This window comes from Aphelocoma coerulescens, unplaced genomic scaffold, assembly GCF_041296385.1.
Source record: "Aphelocoma coerulescens isolate FSJ_1873_10779 unplaced genomic scaffold, UR_Acoe_1.0 HiC_scaffold_78, whole genome shotgun sequence".
NCBI classification, from domain to species: domain Eukaryota; kingdom Metazoa; phylum Chordata; class Aves; order Passeriformes; family Corvidae; genus Aphelocoma; species Aphelocoma coerulescens.
In genome coordinates, this window is record NW_027184064.1 from 822,423 (window position 1) to 845,165 (window position 22,743).

The 22,743-nt window shown below is 43.6% G+C and overlaps 1 protein-coding gene across 5 annotated transcripts in view; it reads right to left on the minus strand.

Moving 5' to 3' along the window:
* The window catches only part of JAM2 (junctional adhesion molecule 2), a 44,084-nt gene extending 23,171 nt beyond the window's left edge, over positions 1-20,913 (minus strand). Inside the window, exon 1 of one of the 5 annotated variants that reach the window (XR_011147428.1) lies at positions 20,612-20,913. Coding sequence is in view for 3 of the 5 variants with exons in the window: in XM_069000227.1 (XP_068856328.1) it covers positions 8,136-8,274 (139 nt within the window). In the remaining 2 variants the exon portion in view is untranslated. Of the gene's footprint in view, positions 1-8,135; positions 8,454-20,611 lie in introns of those variants that run through there. The other 4 variants (XR_011147427.1, XM_069000227.1, XM_069000225.1 and 1 more) reach the window with 4 other exon arrangements.
* Between the last annotated feature and the right edge of the window lie 1,830 nt (positions 20,914-22,743).

Here is a 22,743-nt window from a genome sequence, read left to right on the forward strand (position 1 = left end):
TGGTTCCCTTATGTGTCCCTTGTTCTGTTTGCCGCACCCTTCCCTTCCCTGGTTGGTTGTTCTGTACCGCCCCCCTTGTCTCCCCCCCCCCCTTGTCTCCCCCACCCCCCACCCCAAAATCCCCTGCACGAGATCGGCAGGTGCGCTGAGTTGGGCACCCCCTGGGGGTTGAGGTTCCCCTGTTCGGAGGACCAATAAACTTTCTGGATTTAACCCAACTCTGAGCCTGCCCCCTTTCCTCCGCCGTCTGCCTTTATCGCCGCGGTCCCTTGCAAGGACCCACGAGCCAGACCTCTGATGCCTCCGATATCAGAGGCTGGCCCCCGCAGCCTGCTGTGTCCCGAGCTGACCGGGCTGAGTGGGAACTCTTCACAGAGGACACAAAGGCAGACTCCTCTGTCTCCTTTCTGTACATAAATCTCTGGCATTTGTGGAATTTTCCTGACAACTGGGGATATCTGGAGATCATCTAGTCCAACCCCCCTGCTATCTCAGTCACTAGAGCAGGTTGCGGAGTCTGGAATATCTCCAGAGAAGGAGACGCCACATTCTCTCTGGGCAATCTGTTCTGATGTTCTGTCACCTTCACAGTAAACAAGTTTTTCCTCATTCAGATGGAGCTCCCTGTTTTTCAGTTTGTGCCCACTGTCCTTTGTCTTGTTTCTGAACACCACTGAAAAGAGTCCCATGCGCTTGACACATACCCTTTAAAGATATTTGTATATTTGCATGCATTCACAGAATCCCAGAATGGGTCAGGTTGGAAAAGACCACGGTGGATCACCTGGTCCCACCTCCCTGCTCAAGCAGGGTCATCTCAGAGCACATGGCACAGGATTGCGTCCAGATAGTTCTGGAACCTCTCCAGAGAAGGAGACTACACACCCTCTCTGGGCAATCTGTTCCGGTGTGTAGTCACTGCACAGGAAAGTTCTTCCTCATGTTCAGGAAAAACTTCCTGTGCATCCATTTCTGCCCCTTGCTTCTTGTCCTGCTGCTGGGCACCACTGAGAAGAGCTTGGTCGATTCTCTGACCCCTCCCTGCAAGCAGCAACAGACATGGATGAGGGCCCCTCTCAGTCATCTCTTCTTGAAGGAGCCCCAGCTCCCTCAGCCTTTCCTCATAAGAGAGCTGCTCCATCCCTTCATCATCTCTGTAACTTCTACTGAAGCCGCTCCAGGAGCTCCATGTCTCTCTTGCTCTGAGACACCCAAAACTGGACACAGCACTCCAGATGTGCCTTACCAGGGCTGAATAGTGGGGCAGGATTACCTCCCTTCACCTGCTGGCAATGCTCTTCCTAATACACCTCAGGATCCCATTGACCTTCTGTGAGGAACCAATTTAATATTTATTTATGCCTCAACATTGTCCAGGTTGTATGCTATAAATCCATTTTCTGACACGGGATGGAAAATTACTGTCGGGGCTGTACATGTGCGGGGAGCCTCAACACGTGCCACGTGCAGGGGGGCAGCTCGGACACCTGGGGGGTGGAGACCGCTGACATACAGTCCCTAAGGGACAACCCCTTTAGAGAATGGAGGGGAGTTCTGTCTCTGGGGGGACTTCGCCTGACAGCCAGTCAGGGCAGAGAAAACTTTCACCACTGGGCTGCAAGAACCCTGCTGCCCGGGAAAAATTCCCCATAGAAGCCGTTAACTGCGCCATAACCGCGTTCTTGTCGTTTTGGCTTGTTGAAGGGAGTGGGGGCTCGGGGGCTCACCTGGAGGTTCAGCTCATTCGCCCCCCCCCCCTCCGCTCGCCTTTTCTCCCTGCGGTCCTGCTTCTTCCCTGCCTGTTTTTCCTGTCCACACCTCTCCGTGTGCCCTGCTTTGCTGTTTCCCCGAGACAGCCCATCGCTGCGACAGCCTGCTCCGCTGTTTTCCCGCCCCTCGCAGCCTGCCCGCCGCCTTTCCTGCATTGCCCAGCAGCAGCCAGCCCGCAGCCGTCGTTTGCCGACGCGGGAGACATGCCGCCCTTCGCCGGCTGGAAGCCGCGCCCAGCCGGTCACAAGAGCCGCACAGGCTCGCCGCGGCTTGCAGCACATGCTCCACCTGTCGAGCAGCCGCCGACAGGGCGCCCCGGGGTTCTAGTAACTGCCTTCTGTTTCTCTCTCCATCTCTCATCTCTCATTTCTCCTCTCTGCTCTCTTTTCTATCCCTGTTCGGTAGGAACACTTACCCTTCCTTATCAATAAACAGTTCTCAGATATGATATTTGCCACGATTGCGCTTTATTACAATCAGAGAAATATTTCATCCGAAAAAGAATGTTAAAAAGAATCCCTCTGCAGTTCCTGTCCACTGGAACGTAACACCTTCTTGGCCACAAGGGCACTGCTGGGTCAGGAACAGCTTGTTGTCCACTGTTGCATAATGATTAGAGAATCAGGGGCACGGGTCATTGATAGAATTATGGGATCAATAAAAGAACTGTACAAGCAATAGGCCTGCAAGCAAAGGTTAGTGTGAGAAATTGTCTCTATGAGAAAATCCCTGTGTGAAGAACAGGCCTGAGAAACAAAAAGGGAGTTTTGAAGAGATGCAGCTCTGCAGATAAGATGTGCTGACTGGGAGAAGGGAGGGTGAACTCTGAATTCTTTTAATCATAACATAACTAGTAGAAGCTTGCCAATGTAGTCTCATTATGTAGAAGCAGAAATGCGCTTTGATAGGTTTTAAGCCACTTAAGAGTTAACAAGCTGGTATACTATATAAGTGCCTCTGGGTTGCTAATAAAGGGAGCTTGCTTTTATCAACCATATTGGCTGGTCTGCAATTTCTCCCCCCGCCGGAGTCCACAGACTTTTTCCAACAGTCCACCAGGACCCCCAGCGCCTTTCCACACAGCTGCTTCCCAGCACATCAACCTCTACTGATATGTGGGACTCTACACTTGCCTTTTTTGAACCTCGTTAGGTTCCTCTCTGCCCAACTTTCTGCCCTGTCTAATCCTCCACTCCAGTTGCTCTCCTGAGCAGAGATACACATTTGAGGCTGACAACAAGGCCAGCATCTAGATGGTAGGTCAGTTAGGTATATGACACAGACATTAAATGTTTTTCTGGGAAGCCAGCAGACGCTCTTCACCTTTCTTTAATAAAAGACCTCAAGAACAAAGCAGTCAAATTATTAAAAAATGTATCTACAGATACTCAAGTAAGACAAACCTGTCAAGTTTCAAGGTCTCCTGCCTGCAGGTCTTCTACTGCAAGAGAGCAAGGTGCCACCCTAAAATGCACTTTTGGGAGGTTCCTTCCCTGACAAGTACTAAGTTGTTTCAAAGGAAAAAGAAACCAAAACCCCAAAGCAAACCAACTAACAACCAAAACCCCCAACCACAACCAACCAAAACTTAAGTTAAAGTGACAGATTTTAAATGGCTGCCCAGTTTCAAATAGCTTTTCTCTATTGCAGCATGATGCAGTAGATAATTTTTCCCATTTCAGATGATTAGTCCCATTCCAAAACTGAAGGTGTTTAAGTTACTAATATATCTATACTGGACATACTATTTTAAATAGCATGCCTGGAAATAGGGTTAACTTAGGAAAAATATTTTGCACCTGAAAGTCTGTATATACAAGAACTAACTGCCCCCTCCTCTTTCTCTGTTCACATAGCTTTCAAAAGCTTTGAACAAACTTTAAATATATTTAAATGCTTCTAGAGACATCACTTTATTATTTTCTCACAAAATCAGTGCATTCTCACAACAGTTATTTATGTTAGAAAGCCACTGCACTCTTTGACAACTGTGTAAAGCTTTTGTTGAACTGTTTTCCCTCACTTCTCCCCCCTACAAAAAGCTGCTAAGAATCTGGACGCAACTGGAAAATGAACAGGAACTACATGTGGATTTACTAATTACATTTCCAGAGTTCCAGAGCCTAATACAAAAAGTATTCTTTTACTTAGATGTAGCATAAACCCAAACCCAATCCTTCCCACTCATCTTTACAGAAAGGTTTAAAGCAGCTTCAATAACTGTCTGTTTAGTGGAAATCACATGAGAAACAGAATGCAGAACAGCATTTTCATTCAGCCAGGAGTTATTTACACAGGGAAGAGAAGCATTTCCAGAAAGAGACTAAGAAAAGGATTTCTACCTGTAGTAAAAGCTGATGTTGGATGATTTGAGGAACACAGTCTCACAGGGAAAAGAAGTTAAATGCTACAACTACAGATCAGACCAAGCAAGAGATTTTTATTTATAATGCCAACCTAAGAATGACTTAATCCGCAGCTTTGTGGGCACTGTTTAGTGAAATCTGGAAAGCCAGCACAGCAGTCATAGTGCCTTTATTCTGAACTTTCAAGTGAAGCAAAAAAAAAACAAACAAAAAAACCCAAAAAACCAACAAAAACCAACTTGAAAGTAAAAGTAGCAAAAGACTGAAGTTTTCAGAGCCAATTATCTAAAGTTATCAGTAGGACTCCTGGGAATTTAAGGTCATGTTAATGATTCATTTCATTTCAGAGCCCTAAGCTGGCTCTGGATACACAAAACTTGAAGTGCTTGTAGAGGAGAAAGTGGACAGGAAAAAAAATCAAGTGGCACAGGTCAAGAAAGCAAGAGATTGTTTACGTCAGCCTTTCTGAAGAAACTGAACACAAAAGTACAACAATTTTAGATAAACTCAACAGCCTCCTAAGTGCTCTCAGTAGTCCCCAACACTGAAAGATTACTGCATGAGAGGGGGAAATACTGAGGAAAAAATATAATTTAATGTTTTATAATTAATAATCAAAATGTAACATTTAATTACCTTCAAAGTTTATTGCCTCCTTTTTTTCTACTCACACAGAAGAGAGGAAGGGTTTGAATGCACAGAATGCACAACCTGCAAAGGTTCAATGTACCATGGAGTTTATTCCAACAGAGAGACACCACAGAAAGCATATGCTGTTAGCCAAATAAATATTTATAGCTCGCACTTTTACAAGTCTCAAAACTTCAGTACTCCTCTTGTCTCCATAGCAATTCAGAGGGAGCTTCTGCAAACAGGGGATGGGGGTTTAAACTAGTCAGGCTCTCAAAAAAAGCCTATTTTCCAGACATCTCCTGGCCCTTCTCAGCAATGGTTTCCACAGCAACTCATCAGCGGCTCGAAGACAGCCTGCAAATGCAGTGAGAGCCTATAGCTGTTTCAGCTGTTGCTTATTTTAATACGCATCAAGATGCTGAGGACATGTGTCTAGTGCCATCATGTTTCAAACGACCATGTGAATAGTCCATTGGTGAAGAAGCCCCTTACCACTGCTGTCCCACCCGCCTCATATCACACAGTTCAGAGCCGAACAAATAGATTTCCCTTTGCACTACTAGGGATAACAATCCAATAGAAACACTGGCCTGTGCAGACACCTAGGGAAACTGCATGTTACTAAATCTGCAAAACAAAGCTCAGTACCCAGTTCAAACTGGAATGTTCCTCTGAATTCAATAGTACCAAGACTGATTTACACTGTAAAATCAGCTCTGAAACACAAGAGGGTTGGGAAACCAGAAGAAACTAACAACACCCTCACTACTCCCCAAATGAACACAACCATTCTGGCCCACAATTTGAGATAAAGATCTCTGAAGTCTCCTACAACCTTTAAGTGACTTTTGCTGGAATTGCCAAACAATTTGGAAAGAATAAACACTTTCATGAAGTCACCTCATTTATAAACCTATAAATACACCCATTATTTATCTTAAAATCCTGAAAACAGATTTAGTTTACTTTCAAATGGTACTAACCAGTTCTATTTACAATTCCAGTAAACACCATATGGAACAGGAGTCCTTACTCATTCAGAACCAGTGAAGTCAAACAAATTCCCTTACTGTTGGAGCATGTTTCCAGATGTTTAAGAAGAACACCTTGACACTATAATTTAAAACTGTTGCAAGTAAATATGTTGGTATAGTGAAGAGGTGTCTCATCCTATAGTTAGTCCTATTAATTTAAGCTGGAACCAATTTTCCTGTGCATCACAGAATCATATAATTATTTGGATTGAACAAAACATAAAGATCATCCAGTTTCAACCCATCTGCCATCCTCAGTCCCTTTCAAGTTCATAGCAGTTTTGCTCTAGTGGATCTTCTCAACACTTTTTTGATTAATCTCACTAATTCTACAAAACACTTCCACTGCAGAGGATGAGTACATACAACACTGTATTAAGTTCTGGCTTCTAAAGGTATAGGAGTTGCTGACTAACCAGAATTGTGCACAGCAAACAGATCTCAGATGGCAGGCAGGATAGCTAATTTGGCCAACTACAGACAAATGTCTCATTTGGAGCAAAGTATAATGACCAAAACCAAGTCAGCATTGCCACCTTATATTCCACTACGTCCCCCCCCGAAGGAGATAGAACATCTGAAATTCTTTAAATTTTTTTTAAAAACCCACTCTTTCTGAAGCAAACATTGACCTAGAATATACTTCTATATGCAATGTGTGTAGCTCCTTGTGGTGGGTCTTTAAAAAGGGCTTCACATATGGTTTTTCTCATTCAAATTTTGATGACTTTGGGACACACTACCATGGCTTCATTTTATTTAGCATGCCCATTAAAAAAAAAAATTGTCCTTCCAACACTGGTAGGATGCTCTTTAAATATTCAGCAAGAGTCTTGTGCAATGCTTTGTGAATTTAGGATTTCTGAGGAGATGTTTCCAGTAACTGGGGGTGGGGATGGTGGTTTCACTTGTGTAAATGTCACTTGAACCATGAATTTTAGGACTGCATCTTATTGAGAGATAGAGCAGCACTGAACTTAGTTTTTATGCTTTTTGTCTTCCAGACTAAAGACCAGGTTCTTCATGAGCAGGAAACATGACCACTTCTCATGGTTAAAACAATCCAAATGAAATGGCCAAATTAGCTCATCCCATTTTCATTCACACATGATTTTTTACATTGCCAAGGTTGCTCAATAGTCCCTTCCTGGCAGAAGCAACTAACAGTCATGTTTGGTGACTAGTACTTTCAATCAACATTGTAGTTTACAGTATGAATGTGTATTTTTAACCTTAATTCTTCAGGCCTTTAATAGATAATTTAGTTGTTTAATACCAGTTTTTATAGAAACATCTTCTGGCACATTTGAACAAGACTGAAGCCACTCTAATTCCATTAAGGCTAACACATGCCAAGAGAAGCAAAACAAAGAGATGTTTTTCACACTCAAAGGAGAAGGTTGATTAGAAGAAATCCTCCGGAAGGTAGAGCTAGGAACAATAGGTCACAGAATAAGAGGTGCTAAGTTTTCCTTAAAGGAGATGAAGAAAATTAAAAAACACATCTACAAAACACTACAGTCTTCATCACAGTAAAAGCTACACAAACAAAACAACATATGGATATTCAGATTAGAAAACATTAGAACAACACTGGAAAGTTACAGAGGAAACAGGAACAAACAAATTCTATGCCTTCCTTATCTATTTTTAAATCAAGCATAAATTTTAACGTGGTGATCATCATAGCTTTCCACAGGAGAGACATTTTAGAAGCCACGTCCTCGAGAGTATTTCCCAGATGAAACACTTTGCAACTTTGCATCAGAAGAAGGCAAAGCTCAGTACATGAGCCAATATTCACAATTCAGTGGTTTGCTCCTTCATGTAATGGGATTAGGTGATCTTGTCTGCAGGTACTTACACTAAGCTGTTTCCCTGTCACAAAAATTGTCTTGGAGTGATTTATTATGATAGCGTATTCCATGATCCTCTGCTCTGTGCACAAAAATGGGTATTGTATCTTTAAGACCCTGTAGCCCAAGACCTGGTGTGTGGGGGACCAGGGGGATGAAGAGTTTTGCTTTTGTTCGAGCATTTTTAAAAGCTCCCCACACAGGTTTTTTGCAGTTCTATGTGGCATGGGTTTTGCTGGGCTGGCTTGGTTTTTGGCCCAGGCAAAAAGCTTTTCCTTTCCTTGGCTTGGAGAAGCTTCAGTAGCAATCTTTGGGCTGCCTTAAGGCGAACTGAGCAGCTGCTTGTCAGAGACCAGGGACACTGTGCCAGCAGGAGCAGAGCTGCCCCGCTCCAACCCAAGCCGCAGTAAACCACGCCAAGCTGGGAAGAAAACACAGAGAGGCTCCAGCCCAGCTGCTTTACCTGCTGTACTTACAGTGGGGAGAAGGTTGATGCCAGATGAGCCGCCGGATCTTTGTCTGCTGCTGGAACTGCTCTGTGAAAGCTCCTGCCTTCCCGAGAGGGAAGCCGACGCCGTCTTGTATTGCGTGTCGAGAACAGGAAATCTCTGGCATTTTGGGTCTTTGTTCCAGTGTGTGTGGGGGTGAAGTCTAACAGTTTGATATCTAGCAGTTATTTACTTTTTTTCCTGCCTTGTGGGCATTCTGTTTGTTAATAAACTGTTGTGTATTTTTTTCATTTCCCTCTATTAGTATTCATTTCCTATTGCTGGAAAGAGATTGTTAGAACTCTGTAGAGGAGACAACTCCTTCCAGAATGTCCTCCTTTAAATGGTCTCAAACTGAGACAAAAATGAAATAAAAAAAAGATGTCACCAATCCTGCAATTCTGTAAAAATACAATAAAAATATTTTTAAAGCCATGATTTTTTTTTTTTTTAGAGTAAACCATATGTAATTGAGGATTCTCCCTCCTGGGTCACTACTATCTCCAGCACAACTTTAGTGCTTAAAAGTCTGGTGGTTAAAATGGCTGTCTGCAATACCTTTACAGCACACATAATATCAAAACCCATATGTTACATTTCTAGAATACTTATTAGAGTCAATAGATCAACACATTTTATGAAGCCATGCCTGCCATATAAACATATATGCTGCTTTAAACTAGTGTTTTGTCATCTACTTTGCCAACTTCTGCCAGGTCTTTTGTTTTTCTTAAACACCCAGTAATTTGTCCCCCAGCAACATGTATGGGGAAAATTCTTTAAGAGAAAAAAAAAACAGAAGGAGAACTCCTAAAACCCCAACAACTGGACATATTATTTAGTGTGCCTTGAGATAGGGTTAGCTTAGGAAATATGTTCTGCACCTGAAAGTCTGTACATACAAGAACTTGCTGTCCCCCTCCTCTTCGTCTGTTCACATAGCTTTCAAAAGCTTTTAATAAACTTTAAATATGTGTATATGCTTATAGAGGCATCATTTCATTCTTGTCTCATAAAAATCAGTCTTCCCAACAGCTACTTATGTCAGAAAGCCACAGTCTTTCAGCAACTGGGCAAAGCCTCTGTAGCACTGTTTTCCTTCCTTTCTTACCCCTCAGCAAGGTGGCTAAGAATTTAAACACAACTGGAAAGCAAGTAGTAACTGCACGTGGATTGTTCGAGTTGTAAAGATACAACTGGAACATAAATGAAATAAAAACAGTGTTCAGTGGCAGGGAAAAGGCAGAGCTGAAAAAAGTTTTAGTCAGTCTCTCTACAAATATTGCTGATTCCCTGCTGACAAAGCTTCCCCAGATGACTTTTTATCCCCCAAAACATTATTTATTGAAAGGGTCTGAAGACAAGTGCTATAAGTACATTAACTTCTGCAAATACCCCTGAGCCATCATTTCAACAACACTTCACTGAACACATAGAGAATAATTCCATTTACTCTTTATGCCTAACACATTTCAGAAAAGCTCTGTATCATGTGATTCAAACAGCACTAGCTGACGTCCAGAATGTAGATCTTATTTAGGAAAGGAGAAAAAAAAAGCAATTGACTTACAAGTGGAATTATGTGAAGGCTTCTTACACAGACTGGCAAGTAACAAAACCATAAACTACTTCAGCCCAAAAGGCCACTTTTTGATATCTAAGCATACTTCCACTACAGATGCATCTCCCTACTTTTCTCTACCTCTTCTCCCAGGCACCAGGTTGGATGTTACCAGAAAATTTGGAGTGTCTCAATGTCTTTGCTTTACTAGTCATTCCAATACTGCAACAGCATCATCAAAATCTTACAAGCAGTTACTACTACCTGTCTGTCCCAATGCTTCCTCTTTTTTACATTTTCAGGTGCTGTATTGCTCTATTCCAATACTGAAATACTGATTTTCCTTATAGAAGCCTCTCAAATGATTATGACAGTCTCATGATTCAGTGACTCACATTACACCAGGGAGGACCATTATGCTGGTGAACAGAAGGCCACAGCAGCATTCATGGCAAGATACAAAGAATAATCAAACACTGACTAAAAATAAAACATTTACCTTTCACATGAAAATATTTACTGACATTTAGATGGAAAGCTGCTGAGGCTTCTTGAAGGATAAAGACCTCTTTTGCACAAACTCTGCCACCATGTAAACGTTGCTGTTCATGGACTTTTAATTGGGCTTTATGTGGACATTAGCGCATAAAGGAAAAAAACAAAGGAAAAGAAAAAGGGAGATCTTCCCTACCTTTCAAGAGGAACCCTGTGATACATGTTTGCTCTTGGGGAAAAAAAAAAAGCACAGGAGGTGTGAACAGACACAATCCCCTCCAATAAACCAATAACACAACAAAAGAACTCAACCCAGCAACATTAATCACACATTTTTGTTTCTGAACAGTGGTAAGATGATATCAGAGATGTCTCTCTTTGATATTCTAATACTTTGGGTTTAGAGATAATCCTCTTCTATTTAAACATTCCTACAAGTGTTGCAAAAAAGATGGAGTTGCTTATGTGCAGTATAAATTCCTGACTGGAAACTTCTAAGTTTCAAGCAATTAAACAATATGTGTTTGTCTGGTAGAAGTTACTAAAGAATATACCTTTTTCCAAATCTTGTTTCACCCCCTCTGCCATGGGCAGGGACACCTTCCACTAGACCAGCTTGCTCCAACCCCCATTCAACCTGGCCTTGGACACTTCCAGGGATGAGGCAGCCAAAGCTTCTCTGGGCAACCCTTGCCAGGGCCTCACCACCCTCACAGGGAAGAACTGCAGGGATTCCTGGCCAGCAGTGCTCCTAGGTCCTGCCACACCAAAGCCATCACTCCTCATCCGCACCTAGACTTTTCTCTGTTTAGGCAGGAAATCAGACTGCCCAAATATGTAAGTATTGGCTTTTGTTATTAAATAACTTGGTCAGCTTGCTTGAATCCCAGTCTTGGAAATGCTCAGCACCACTGCTTTGGACAGTGTCAAAGCTGAATCAAAGTCTTGTCACACTTCCCAAAATCCCAGTCAATCTGGCTCATGGGTACATGAAACAAGAGACACGAACAAGAAGCCAGAAGTTTAAGAGAGACTTTCTCTCCTTTGTGGGTGACCTCCTCAAAGACTGGAGAAGGAGCAGAAAAATCCCTTTAAGTGGCCCAATAGTCTAAAATGCAAATGTCTTGGGGTGACTTTATGATGTATATCCCATGTCGCTGCCCTATGCCCAGAAATTAACTTTGTGCCTTTCTATGCCTCTAAACTGAGCCTGAGAGGGGGAAGGAAAAAAACTAAGCAAAATTTTTTCAAAGCAGTTTGCAGCTTGTTCAAGGTCACACAGAGATAGCATTTTTTTTCCAGCTGTGGCAGGGGAGGGAGGAGGCACCCAGCTTGCAGCTTTCCAGTCAGCTTTTGGCCAGTGGTTCAGTTTCTTTTTCTCCGGAGAGAGAAGGAGAGTTGAATTTTTTTTCCCCTTCCCTGGAATTTTGGATTTTCTCCCTTTTCTGCTGGACTGCTTCAATATTAGAACACATCAGGAGGACCTTCCACCAAGCGCAGAGGGCCTGGCCCTGGGCCAAGCCCCAGCTCCAAGGAGACCAAAGGGAGGACTCTAACACTTTCCCGTTTTTTTTTCTCCACAGCGAGAGATTTTGTTATTTAGCATTGTTTTCTTTTTCCCATGTGCTTGTTAAATAAATAGTTTAATCTCCTTCACTTTCCTTCGAGGAAAATTTATTTTTCCCAAACCTGGTGGGGGAGGGGTGGTTGTGCCTTCCCTCAGAGGATATATCTCTAAATTTGGCCAAACCGGAACAGCAAAGAATCAATATTTACTTTTAAGGCCATTTTATTGAAACAGTAAGGGTACTAGAGCACAAAAGTGACCCAGAGCATGCACCTAAACACACCAACGCATTCTACAGGTATCATTTTAGAGATGTTTTTTGTCTTGGTTTGAAAGACAGGTGCCTGCCAAAGAAGGCAGGAACTTCCCTTGGAATGGAAAATATGAACCCCTTCCCTCCTAATTATTATAACTTTGAAAATTACGGAGGTTTCAGGCAAAGATATGGGAAAAGGCATAACCATTCTTTACTGGAATATATATATATATATATATATATATATATAAAATACAAGGCAAACAAGCAACAACAGCAGCAATAAACAGAAAAAACTCTCCAGAGACCCAACCACAGCCTCTCTCAGTTGTCGGGCCCTTTCCCCTTCAGTGCAGTTCCACTCACAGCCGGCAGGGGCGCTGTTGGCTCCCAGCCAGGCAGGGCGGGTGCGATGGTTCCCCCGCGCCTACAGTGGGCACTGTGGCGTGGGCTCAGCTGCCTCTCCACATGGCTAATGGTGCCTCAGCTGGCGGGACAGATAGAAAAGAAGCTCCCTTTGCAAACTCACGGGGGGCAGCGGGTCCCGGTGCCACTCTGGATGGCAAAAAGGACTGTAGCAGGAACCTCAGAGCAGCAGGCTGGAACAGTAGAGGGGAGCACACCTGGGGTGACAAAACAAAGTGTAGCAAAAACTCCGGAGCTACGGGGTGTCTGGGCTGTCGGGTTAAAGTGTAGCAAAAAGCCTGAAGCAGAGGCTGAAGACAGTGGGTCTGGGCAGTGGCAGCTGGGAGACACTCCCTCCGGATTGGGTTGGAGTCCCGGGTTTTCCCTTGAGGCACCCAAGCAGGTGGTCTTGGTGCTCAAGTTACGAGCTCTGGCGTGCCCCAGGTCAGAGAGAGTCCAGCTGCGTTACTTCTGCGCGTTGCTGAAGCGACTTCGGCATCAGGAAAAGGGCTGCTGGCTGAGCTAGCTAGCTGGCTTCATTGCAGAGGGAACATGGAACATGGCAAGAGCCGATGGTATTGGCTCACGTTAGCTCGGAGACAAAGGAAGAGAGAGGCTGTTCTGGTCTGGCTTCTAACAGGTTTATTGTCAGAAGTTTTGCAACCTGAACAAGCTCGGATGGGATGGAATGCGATGGGAAGGCCCCTCCTGAGGCTTGTCCTCAGTTTTATAGGGAATTTGAAAACCCCGGCAAAAGGGGGAAACAACCAATGAGTTACAAGCCAGGGGGAGGATACAATGTAACAAGAACCACTGCGGGGGGGGGGGGACTGAGAGGCAGGAGTTATAACAGAGAACCAGTGAACAACCGAGTAACCGAGAATTTTCCCTAACCAGGGGAGGTGGCTTGTACCCGGGCACCGCCCGGGGGGGGTGCAGCTTAGGCTTCTGAAGCGCCCCTCGACCCACCCTCTGAGTCTGCCTCTTCGGGAAACTCGATCCAGGGGATGGGCTGGGATTGATTGGCATCACGCTGCCCCAGCCCTGCAATGGGCTGGGTCACACCAACAGTAAGGGTTCTTTCCAGTGAGATCAAGTGTTGAAAACGTCTCAGTACAATGGCCGCTCTTACAAGCAAAGGCTCACCTATGGTAGGAGAAGCGGTGAAGGGCTGGACTCCACGGAGGCAGCGAATTCTCCCTGCAGCAGCCTGACAATTCTCCTTTGGTCCCGAGAATGAGAGAGAGCAAGGAGCTGAGCCCAGTCCCCGTGACTGTCCCCAGCCAAAAACTCACAGTATCTCTGCACTTCCCAAGAGAAAGGCCTCCAGCTAAGAGGGTAGCCAACTGCACCCTTCTGCCTCCTCCTCCTCCTAGCCACATCTTTTGTCTCATAAGTATCATCGTTCTCATCTCTTAGGCAACAAATGGAAGAAAATTCCCTGAGAGAAAGAAAAAAAAAAAAGGAGAAATCCTAATGTCCAACATTTTTTTACTCATTTTTGCCAGTACAGCTACTAGAAGGCTTCAGTTATGAGCCAGGGCCTCCGAAGATAAATACTGTCTATATATTCTAGTGGCAAACTGCTGTCAGACTAGATAATAGGCATTCAAATGCTAGTTTTCTGCATGTATTTTCCTCGTATTTTTACAAGTATGTCAAGCACAAACAACTGTCCAACTCTAACATACATAAGTCCTTAGCATAACCACCCCCAAGATTGTCTCCCAATTCATACTGGGCACTTTCTGCAGGCTGAGATACAATCATTTTGGTTTCTGTATTATATTACTTTGAGCAAATGTAATTTCTCAGGAATTTTCCATTATTACCTCCAAGTAATATGTTAGAAGTTTATGAACAACAAATATAGGCTGTTTTGTTAAAATTATCTGGTATCAAAACAACCCTATAAGATATCATTTTTCCATCCAGACAATAATATATTTTGTTTCCCTTTGAATCTGATCCAGTGGTTTGGATGGGGTCAAATCATGTAGAATCCTTAAGATGTTAATCCACCTAAGAGCTATGAAATATATCTATTGAAACTTCATACTCATAGGGTCTGTTCTTTCCAGCTCAAATCTGACCATTTCATACCTCTTTAAACAATCAGAATCAAATTTTAGCTATTTCAATTCAAGTTTCATCTTCCCATCTCTTACTGAAAACTGCTAAGTTTTGAACTTTTGAAAAGCTATCATTCAAAAAGGTTTATTACCAGATTTTTTTTCGTGTTTTCCCCTGCAAATAATCTTTGGGAGAAAATGGATGCCTGATTTAATTTCTATTAACCAGAAGGTTTACAGACTTACTAGTGGTTCAACAGCTACAACTGTTACATGACTTGCTCTAGTTCAGAATTTGCTATTTTCCCCTTCTTCTTTCTCCAAAAGCTCCTTCACCTCCCACTGTGTTAGAAACCAACAAGCAAACAGGACCAGATGTTCTGCTGCCAAGCTTACTTTCTGCCTGGTTTAATTTTATGTAAGCACTTGAGTGCTTGATGATCTATTGTGAGCACAGAGGTGACATAACTCATTGAAGTCCTCCAGGAAAAAAAGTGACTTTGGAAATACAGGTGAGCGCAAGCACCGGCAATCATCCAAATGCTTCTCCAGCCTCATCTGCTGTCTCATTCTTTGAAATACATATTCCATTTGCTAAAAAACCCCAGCATTTAGATGAAGGAAACAAATAATTTATCTTGATTACAGGGCACCATAATATTTGCTTTAAGGTTCCTGAAGTGGAATTACAACACAATCGCAGTGCTTTGAGGAAGACGTGACAGACTTTTCTGCAGAAATGTTTTGCTAAAACTGATGGTTCTTTCAAAAGTACTGGGGATGGGAGAAGACATGCCAGAAAGAAAAACTTTAACAAAGCTAGCTTTACAAAATTAGGGTGGGAGTGGTGGGAGAGGGGGTGAGCTAACCAGAATAGAATGAATTACTTGAAACAAAATAAACAGCTTCCACGTAACATTTGCCTCAGTTTCCATTAAAGTGCTCACTCCACGGTACTGAACTAGAACTGAACTAGCCAGAAAGAACTTGTAAACCATCTCTTTTCCCACATATATGCAATACTGCCACAAAGTTATCATGGTGGAGGAAAAAAACCCAGCAAACCAAGAAAAAACAGCAATAAGACAGCTCATCCACAAGGACACTATTTTATGCAAATTTTTTTTGTTTGATATCATTATATAATTCAAGTGAACTTCAAGGGTGTTTAGCCATTCCATATGGCCCTGGCAAACAGTCTGCAAGGGCAAATACAAATGTCTACCTTGTGCTTCAATTGCTTTAATATACAAGATATTTATATCGCAATGGGGACATTTTGGGTACCCTTCCTTTACATAAGCATTTGCACTGGAGTCATCTCTAGTGTTTCTAAGGAAGAGTATGACACTAAGCCTTAATTTAAGAAAAGTGTTCTTAAAAGGGATCACCATGTGCAGGGAGCCAGTGTCTTCAGAAGTGCTCCAACACCAAGATTACATTTTGAGTGTTGATTGATTCTAAGTAGATCATACCCGATGTAAACTTTTACATCCCAATTGCAGAACTAAATTACTAGTTGTTCATGGCTCTCTAAAAGCACCACCAACACAAATCTACTCCCCCTTGAACAAAAGAAGCTTGCTTACTGCTACTGCAGAAGGTTCACATGCATGTCACTGTCTATCTTCAGTGAAGAAATATTACTACTACTCATGCAAATTTATGAGGAAACTGAATTTTCTTAATATCAGATGTACAAGAAGATTCTCCCATACTTCACAAGTGGACTTCTCCCTAGTGACCACCAGCACTTGAGAAGAAACAAAAGCACCTGGGGCACCCTTGGAGGAGGGGTAAGTACCTGCTGTAGTATTTTTAGTTCACTTTAAAAACAGGTCTGCACATACCCCAAATAACATTTGGAGTTAGTCAGTGAACACAGACAAGTTTGGTAGCTCTAGGTCATGAAGAATGAAACCAGGTGTTTTGTTAAATCAATCAACTAAAAAGGTGGTGTCAAAATTCAATTACCTCTGTATTCTCACCAAATCATTTGCACTGGCATCAGCCAGTTTCTGAAGCAGAACCTGGCAGCTACCAAAACAGGATGCAGCAGGAATTATAGGTATAATACAGTAAATAATCATGAAAATATCTTTGTGTAATTCAGTTAAATAGCCAATGGGAGGGAAGACTTCATCCAGGTTCAATTAGATCTGCTAATGACAGTGGTAGCTTTAACTCTGATTATTAATGCCAGATGCCCTATGATATTCACAATTACCAGAAATACGTATCCTACAACATGAAAAAAGAAATGTTAGAACTTTAAAGCTAAGAAAACAGGACCTCAGAGGCTAAGCAATAACAAAGGCAAGTCCTCCTCTTGCCTACATCCACCTTAAAAAGAGACAAGGAATTGCAACTGTCTTGATGTGACATTTCCAGGCATGTTTCTTGTCTCCTGTGTGCAGTGAGGGAAGAGCAGCCACCCTCATTTTCTCTTCTGCACATCCAATAATAGGCTGTGGAGCCAGCAGCCTAGAAGAATGATACCATGGGGCCAGCCAAGGAAGAGCTCTCTCTGCCTCCTCTCTGCTGGGGATAGACAGGAGGGAGACAGAACAGTAACACTTCCAGCGGAGCCTTCTCAGGAATACAGAGGCCCTTCCAAGCAGCATGCCCAGGTTTAAGGAAAACAGCATGACTTGCTGAAATGCAGCAAAACCATGATTTCTGAGAGACGTGCCAGTAAGTCACAGCCAGTTTCTTCTGAGCCCTGAGGATCTAAACAAGAAAGTAAAATTGTAAAGGCTATAAAATAAGCTGGAGAGAACCTTGTATCCCTTTTAAAGACAGAAATAGTCTTCCCACCATGTCAATTTGTATCAGTTTTAGAAGCATCTGGGTATCTTGTGTAGTGTCACCATAGTCATAAATGAAAAATGTTAGGCTAAAGACTAGAAACAAACATTGCTTTTTTGTACTTAGTTTTCATTTGTTTGTTTATATATTAGCAGCTTACTCTCCTCTTACAACTTATGGTGGAGTGTCTAAGAGTCTGTGCATGTTTCTAAACCTTGAGCGGCCTTTAGCAAAGAAATACTGCTTCTCACCTAAACCAGCAAGAGAATGAACATTCAATTGATGCCTCTTCCCCTACTTCCGCTCCAAACCCAGGCAGTCTGCTTTATAGCATTATGTTGAACAGATATTACTAGAGAAGGATGCAGTCTTACAATTTAAGAAATCCCATCTCACCTAAATATGGCCTAATTTAGAAATCAGTTCCTACCAAGCTAATCCAAAAAGAGGGTTCAACAAAAGACTGAGGGTTGACAATAGTCTCAAATTTGAGTACATCAGTTGTGTATCACATAGAGTCAAGAAAGTATAAATACTTCCACTGTCAATTCCCAAAGCAATGCAAGTCATGCTTTATGATTTCTTGTCGGGGGGGAGGGGAAGAAACAAAAGGCTTCTTTGGTCTAGAATCTCTGTATCTGAGTGAAACATTTCTGAGGAATAAGGAGTGGGGTTTTCTTAAGCCAAAATAAACAAATAAACAAAATATCACCTTATTTATTGCTCAAACTACCCCAGTGAGCTCCAAATACTTGTGTAAGACTACTATTTATTGCCTCTGCATTGTCCTCACACAGACACATTGTACTGCATTTGTTTCTAGCGTCACCAGCTGAAGTCTAATTTCAATGTGCACTAATGTTAAGAAAAATGACACCTAGATGCTTCACAGAAAGGCCAGTTGGTCAGTGCATACTATCTCCTCCCAAGAAACCATGAGGGTTTATAACAATAATTTCTGTACATATTCTGTCTTGTCAACAGAGCTCACAAGTCTTATGCTGTGGCACCTTTTACAACTTTCAGATGTCAGTTCCAGAAGCTCATGCTGAGAGAGAACATGATTAAAAACCCCCAGCTCCCTTACTTTCCCCTAAATTAAAGGTGGAAGGGAAGATTAGCTCACAGAAACTACAATTTCTGCAGGTCATGAATATTTCTTAGCAGGTTCTCAATGAAAAGCAATCCAAACCTCATCTACTTTGGCTATGCTGATGCCCTGTGATCAATTTATACAGCTTTTAATTTTTGCAGCTTGACTACCAAGAAAGTTCTCTACACCTGCTCCACAATATAACCACAGGTTGGAAAAGACCTCCAAGACCATTGAGTCCAACCTTTGACCAATCACCACCTTCACAACTAGACCAGGGCACTGAGTGCCATGTCCAGTTGTTTCTTGAACACTTTCAGGGATGGTGACCCTACCACCTCCCTGAGAGCCCGTTCCAGTGCTTTACAACCAAGTTCCATGTTCTTCCTGATGTCCAACCTGAACCTCCCCGACTCAGCCTGAGGCTGTGTCCTCTTGCCATGTTGCTGGTTGCCTGGGAGAAGAGGCCGACCCCTATGCTGCTTGTGAGGTATCAACCACTGCTTTCTTTTCCTCAGTAATTTCTGCCCATTTCCCACCATCTCCAGAGAATATGGGTCCCACATAAGGAACTGCTCAGCCCATATGCCTGACTTGGACACCAGAATTACCCAGCCTTACTGTTCATGTGAGCACACTCCAGCCACAGGAGCAGCAGCAGACTCCTGGTTGCCTGGATTTCTACCTGGTTTTCCTCTGGCTCCCACAAACAATACGCATTTGCACACCCACTCACCTACAGTCACTTTCTTAATGAAAAAGACTTCTTATCAGCCCCTTGCTTGCAAACTTGCTTTCCACCTGGTGTTTCTTTGGAATTGGGGCAGGAACGGGAAAAAAATACCCACCCACCAAGAAGAAACCTCCAAGTCTGATAACAATGTAGGCACCAGACTTTGATGCACTGTATTGCACTATCATTTCCTTAGCAGTCAAAGCCAGCACTGGCAACAGACAACTAACCAGAAGGCTGAGCAGCCTGAACACACTGAAACCTGTCACCAAAAAAAACCACAGCAGCTTCACCTGCTCAGATATATCACGCAATTAAGAAGAAATGAAGTAAAAAAAAAAAAAAAAGAAAAAGAAAATCATATTTATTATTATTATTTACTATGTGAAAGAGGATTTCTGCACTAGCTGTTCAGCTACCAGCCCAACAATTCCATAAGGTCTTGTAGGAGCAAAAAGAGAGGAAAAGAAAAATTTCCAAGCCGAAGACCTATCAGACGCTCATCACTTCAAGTCTCTCCACTGCAGGACTCTGCAAAAAAAAGTTTACACACACACAACTTTCTGTTAGGTAATGTTCTGTTAGGAGGAATAAAAGGTAAACCTCAAAATATACCCAGCATCAGTACCATGGATGTTCCACATCTACAAAGGATTGCGAATCCATCCTGGACTTGTCCCAGGTGGGCATTTCATTGCAAGACTCTGCTACATAAGTCTTTTCAAAACACTATTTCCATGTACAGCCCTTTCCCCAAAACACCAATAAGATATAAGAAGCATACAACAGAAGCACTGTAAGATGTGATCTGAAAGTGACAGCCGTAACATGACTGGCACTACTAACACTGTTAATTCACTGATTTTGTGCAGGTATGTGTCCCGACGATCTGTTTTTTCCTATTATTTATGCGTGCTTTCTGGCTGGGGAATCTTTGTCCAACTTTTTCTAACCTTACCCTTTTGTTTTTAAGAAGTTAGGACCATAAAAATACTGGAAACTCAAGTCTGTTCTGGAAATGCAGCACCCAGTGCTGGCAGCAGAAAACGCGGTCCCGCCCCCTGCTCATTCACCTTGTAAAGGCCATCAGAAAAACAAACTACGCAGCCCGCATCCTAAAGTTTGCACGGTGGCAGATGCCCGCTGACTGGCACTCAAACCAGGCTGGCCTTAAACAGGTTACATCTGCCCGAAAAGAAGAGTCACATGGAAAGAATCAGCGCACACCGCCCTGGCTGTGACGGGGGACGCGCTCGTTCATGTTTTGCTCTTGGAGACGCGACTTGGCTCCTCTCTCTCCGGGATGAGGGAGGGAAAGCGACACCTCCAGGAGCCTTCCCCCTCAACATACACATAGCGACTTCGCGGGGACCGTCCCCCCACAACCCAGCGCCGTAGCGGGGCGGGGAGCCCGGGGTGCTCCCCGAGGTGGCGGTTCGCGATAGCCCCGCGGGGCAGGGACGCGGCCACTTACAGCTCAGGACCCCCACGTAAGCGAAGAGCAGCAGGCGGAGGCTGCGGCTCGCCATCTTCCCGCGGCGGCGACGGCGTGGGGCGGTGCCCGGTGGGCCGGGGGCTCAGCGCCCGCGGAACTGTTGCGGTAGCCGGGACGCAGCAGCCGCACCGCCCGTGCTCTGCTTCCTCCGAGCCCGGAGCCGCCCCAAACTTTTAACGTGTCCGAGGAGGCGTCTCCCCGCTCCGAACGCAGGAGCCAGGGCTGGAATCAGGGATGTGCCCTGGCTGCTCGCCCGCCCGCCCGAGAGCGGGGAGCCGCGGAGGGCAGCGGTTCCGGGAGCATCCCTCTCCTCTACCGCCCTCGCAATGCCCCCGCGCATCCCAGGGGCTGTGTTGTGTTGTATCCAGCAGCTCTTTTCTACCTTTTGTTCATTTGTTTATTTTTAAGCTGGGATATCTTCATAAGCTCAAGGACATTTGTTGCAACAGAATTAACTTTTCGTTAGGAAAAGCTGAAACTTCTCGAAGAAAAGCGTTGTCCCTGTTGGTGCGTTTCCCTCAGGCAAATCCACCCAGGCTGAAAGTAAGGATAACGGGGTGAAATCACAGAAAAACATTGGGATATTCCGGCTAACAAAAAAGCGATGTTAGGGCGAGGCGCTGCTTTAAGGCAAAAGAAGTCGCAGTGATTTCTTTTGCCTGTCTGTACTGCTGGTCTGGACAGAATCCCACCTACATCAGGAGATTAGTCACACGGTGACCTTCAAAACTTTTTAGATGATTATTTTATACCAGACTAGGAGAGTTTTTGGTTAAATATACAGGTGGTGTAATGGCCCTTTAAATTTATGAGTCAAGGAAAATTACTCATTGTGACAGTTAATAGTGCACCTGAGTAGTTTCCAGTGACATCTTAAAAATGCATTACCACTGATGTAAAGCAGTTCTATAACAAGAAAAGTATCACAAGTATTTTTAGTTTTTGGTAATCAGAACAGCAATGCTGGCTATATTTTGTTTGAGGGCAACAAAATAAAGAAAGATAATTTATAAATAAATTCTCTAACACCTATTTTAATGGATAGCAAGGAAGTAGGATGCCATGGTGCTCTTCATGGCAAAGTCTTCTTATTTTATTTTTCATGTGGAAAAAATGTATACAGAACACAAGTAATATTTCTTAAAAAAATCTCCATTCATATATATATGTATAGATGTCCAGTATATATTATTGGTATGGTGACATGCATTTAATAAAATCAAAACTGTTCCACTGAAAACAGAAAAGTTTTTTGTGTGTCCCAGTACATCATAGCTTTAGGCATGTACAAAGGTTCATTGATTGCAGTAGGACTGCTCTATTATTTAAAGTCAGACAATGATAGAAATGTTGTCTTGATATAACATTTAAATATATGGCAGGAGCCTAGTGGAAAAGGTCTAAACATGGGGAATTTTAAGAAATGGCAGTATGGAATTGAATTAAATTAAAGGACAGGTGATAGGATGTTATTAATACTGATGGTTGATGAAAAACTAACATGCCCTGGCCGTGTGCGCTGGAAGCCCAGAAATCCCCTGTGTGCTGGGCTGCATCCAAAGCCCTGTGGGCAACAGGGGAGGGACAGAAGGGGTTCTGTTCCTCTGCCCCACTCTGGTGAGACCCCACCTGCAGTGCTTGCAGCCAGATCTGCGGTCCCAGCACAGGAAGGACATGGACCTGTTGGAGTGAGTCCAGAGGAGACCACCAAGGTGATCAGAGGGCTGGAGCACCTCCCCTATGAAGAATAGGGCTGAGAGAATTGGGGTTGTTCAGCCTGGAAAAGAGAAGATTGCACGGAGACCTCACAGCAGCTTTCCAGTATCTGAAGGGAGGCAGGAGAGGGACTCTTCATCAGAAAAGGTAGTAACAGGACAAGGAGTAATGGGTTCAAACTGAAAGAGGGAAAATGTAGGTTACACATATGGAAGAAATTCTTTACAGTGAGCATGATGGCACAGGTTGCCCAGAGCAGCTGTGGCTGCCTCATCCCTGGAAGTGTTCAAGGCTAGCTTGGAGGGGCTCTGAGCGACCTGGTCTAGTGAAAGGTGTCCCTGCCCATGGCAGGGAGTGGAATGAGAGGTCCCTTCCAACCTAAACCTTTCTGTGAT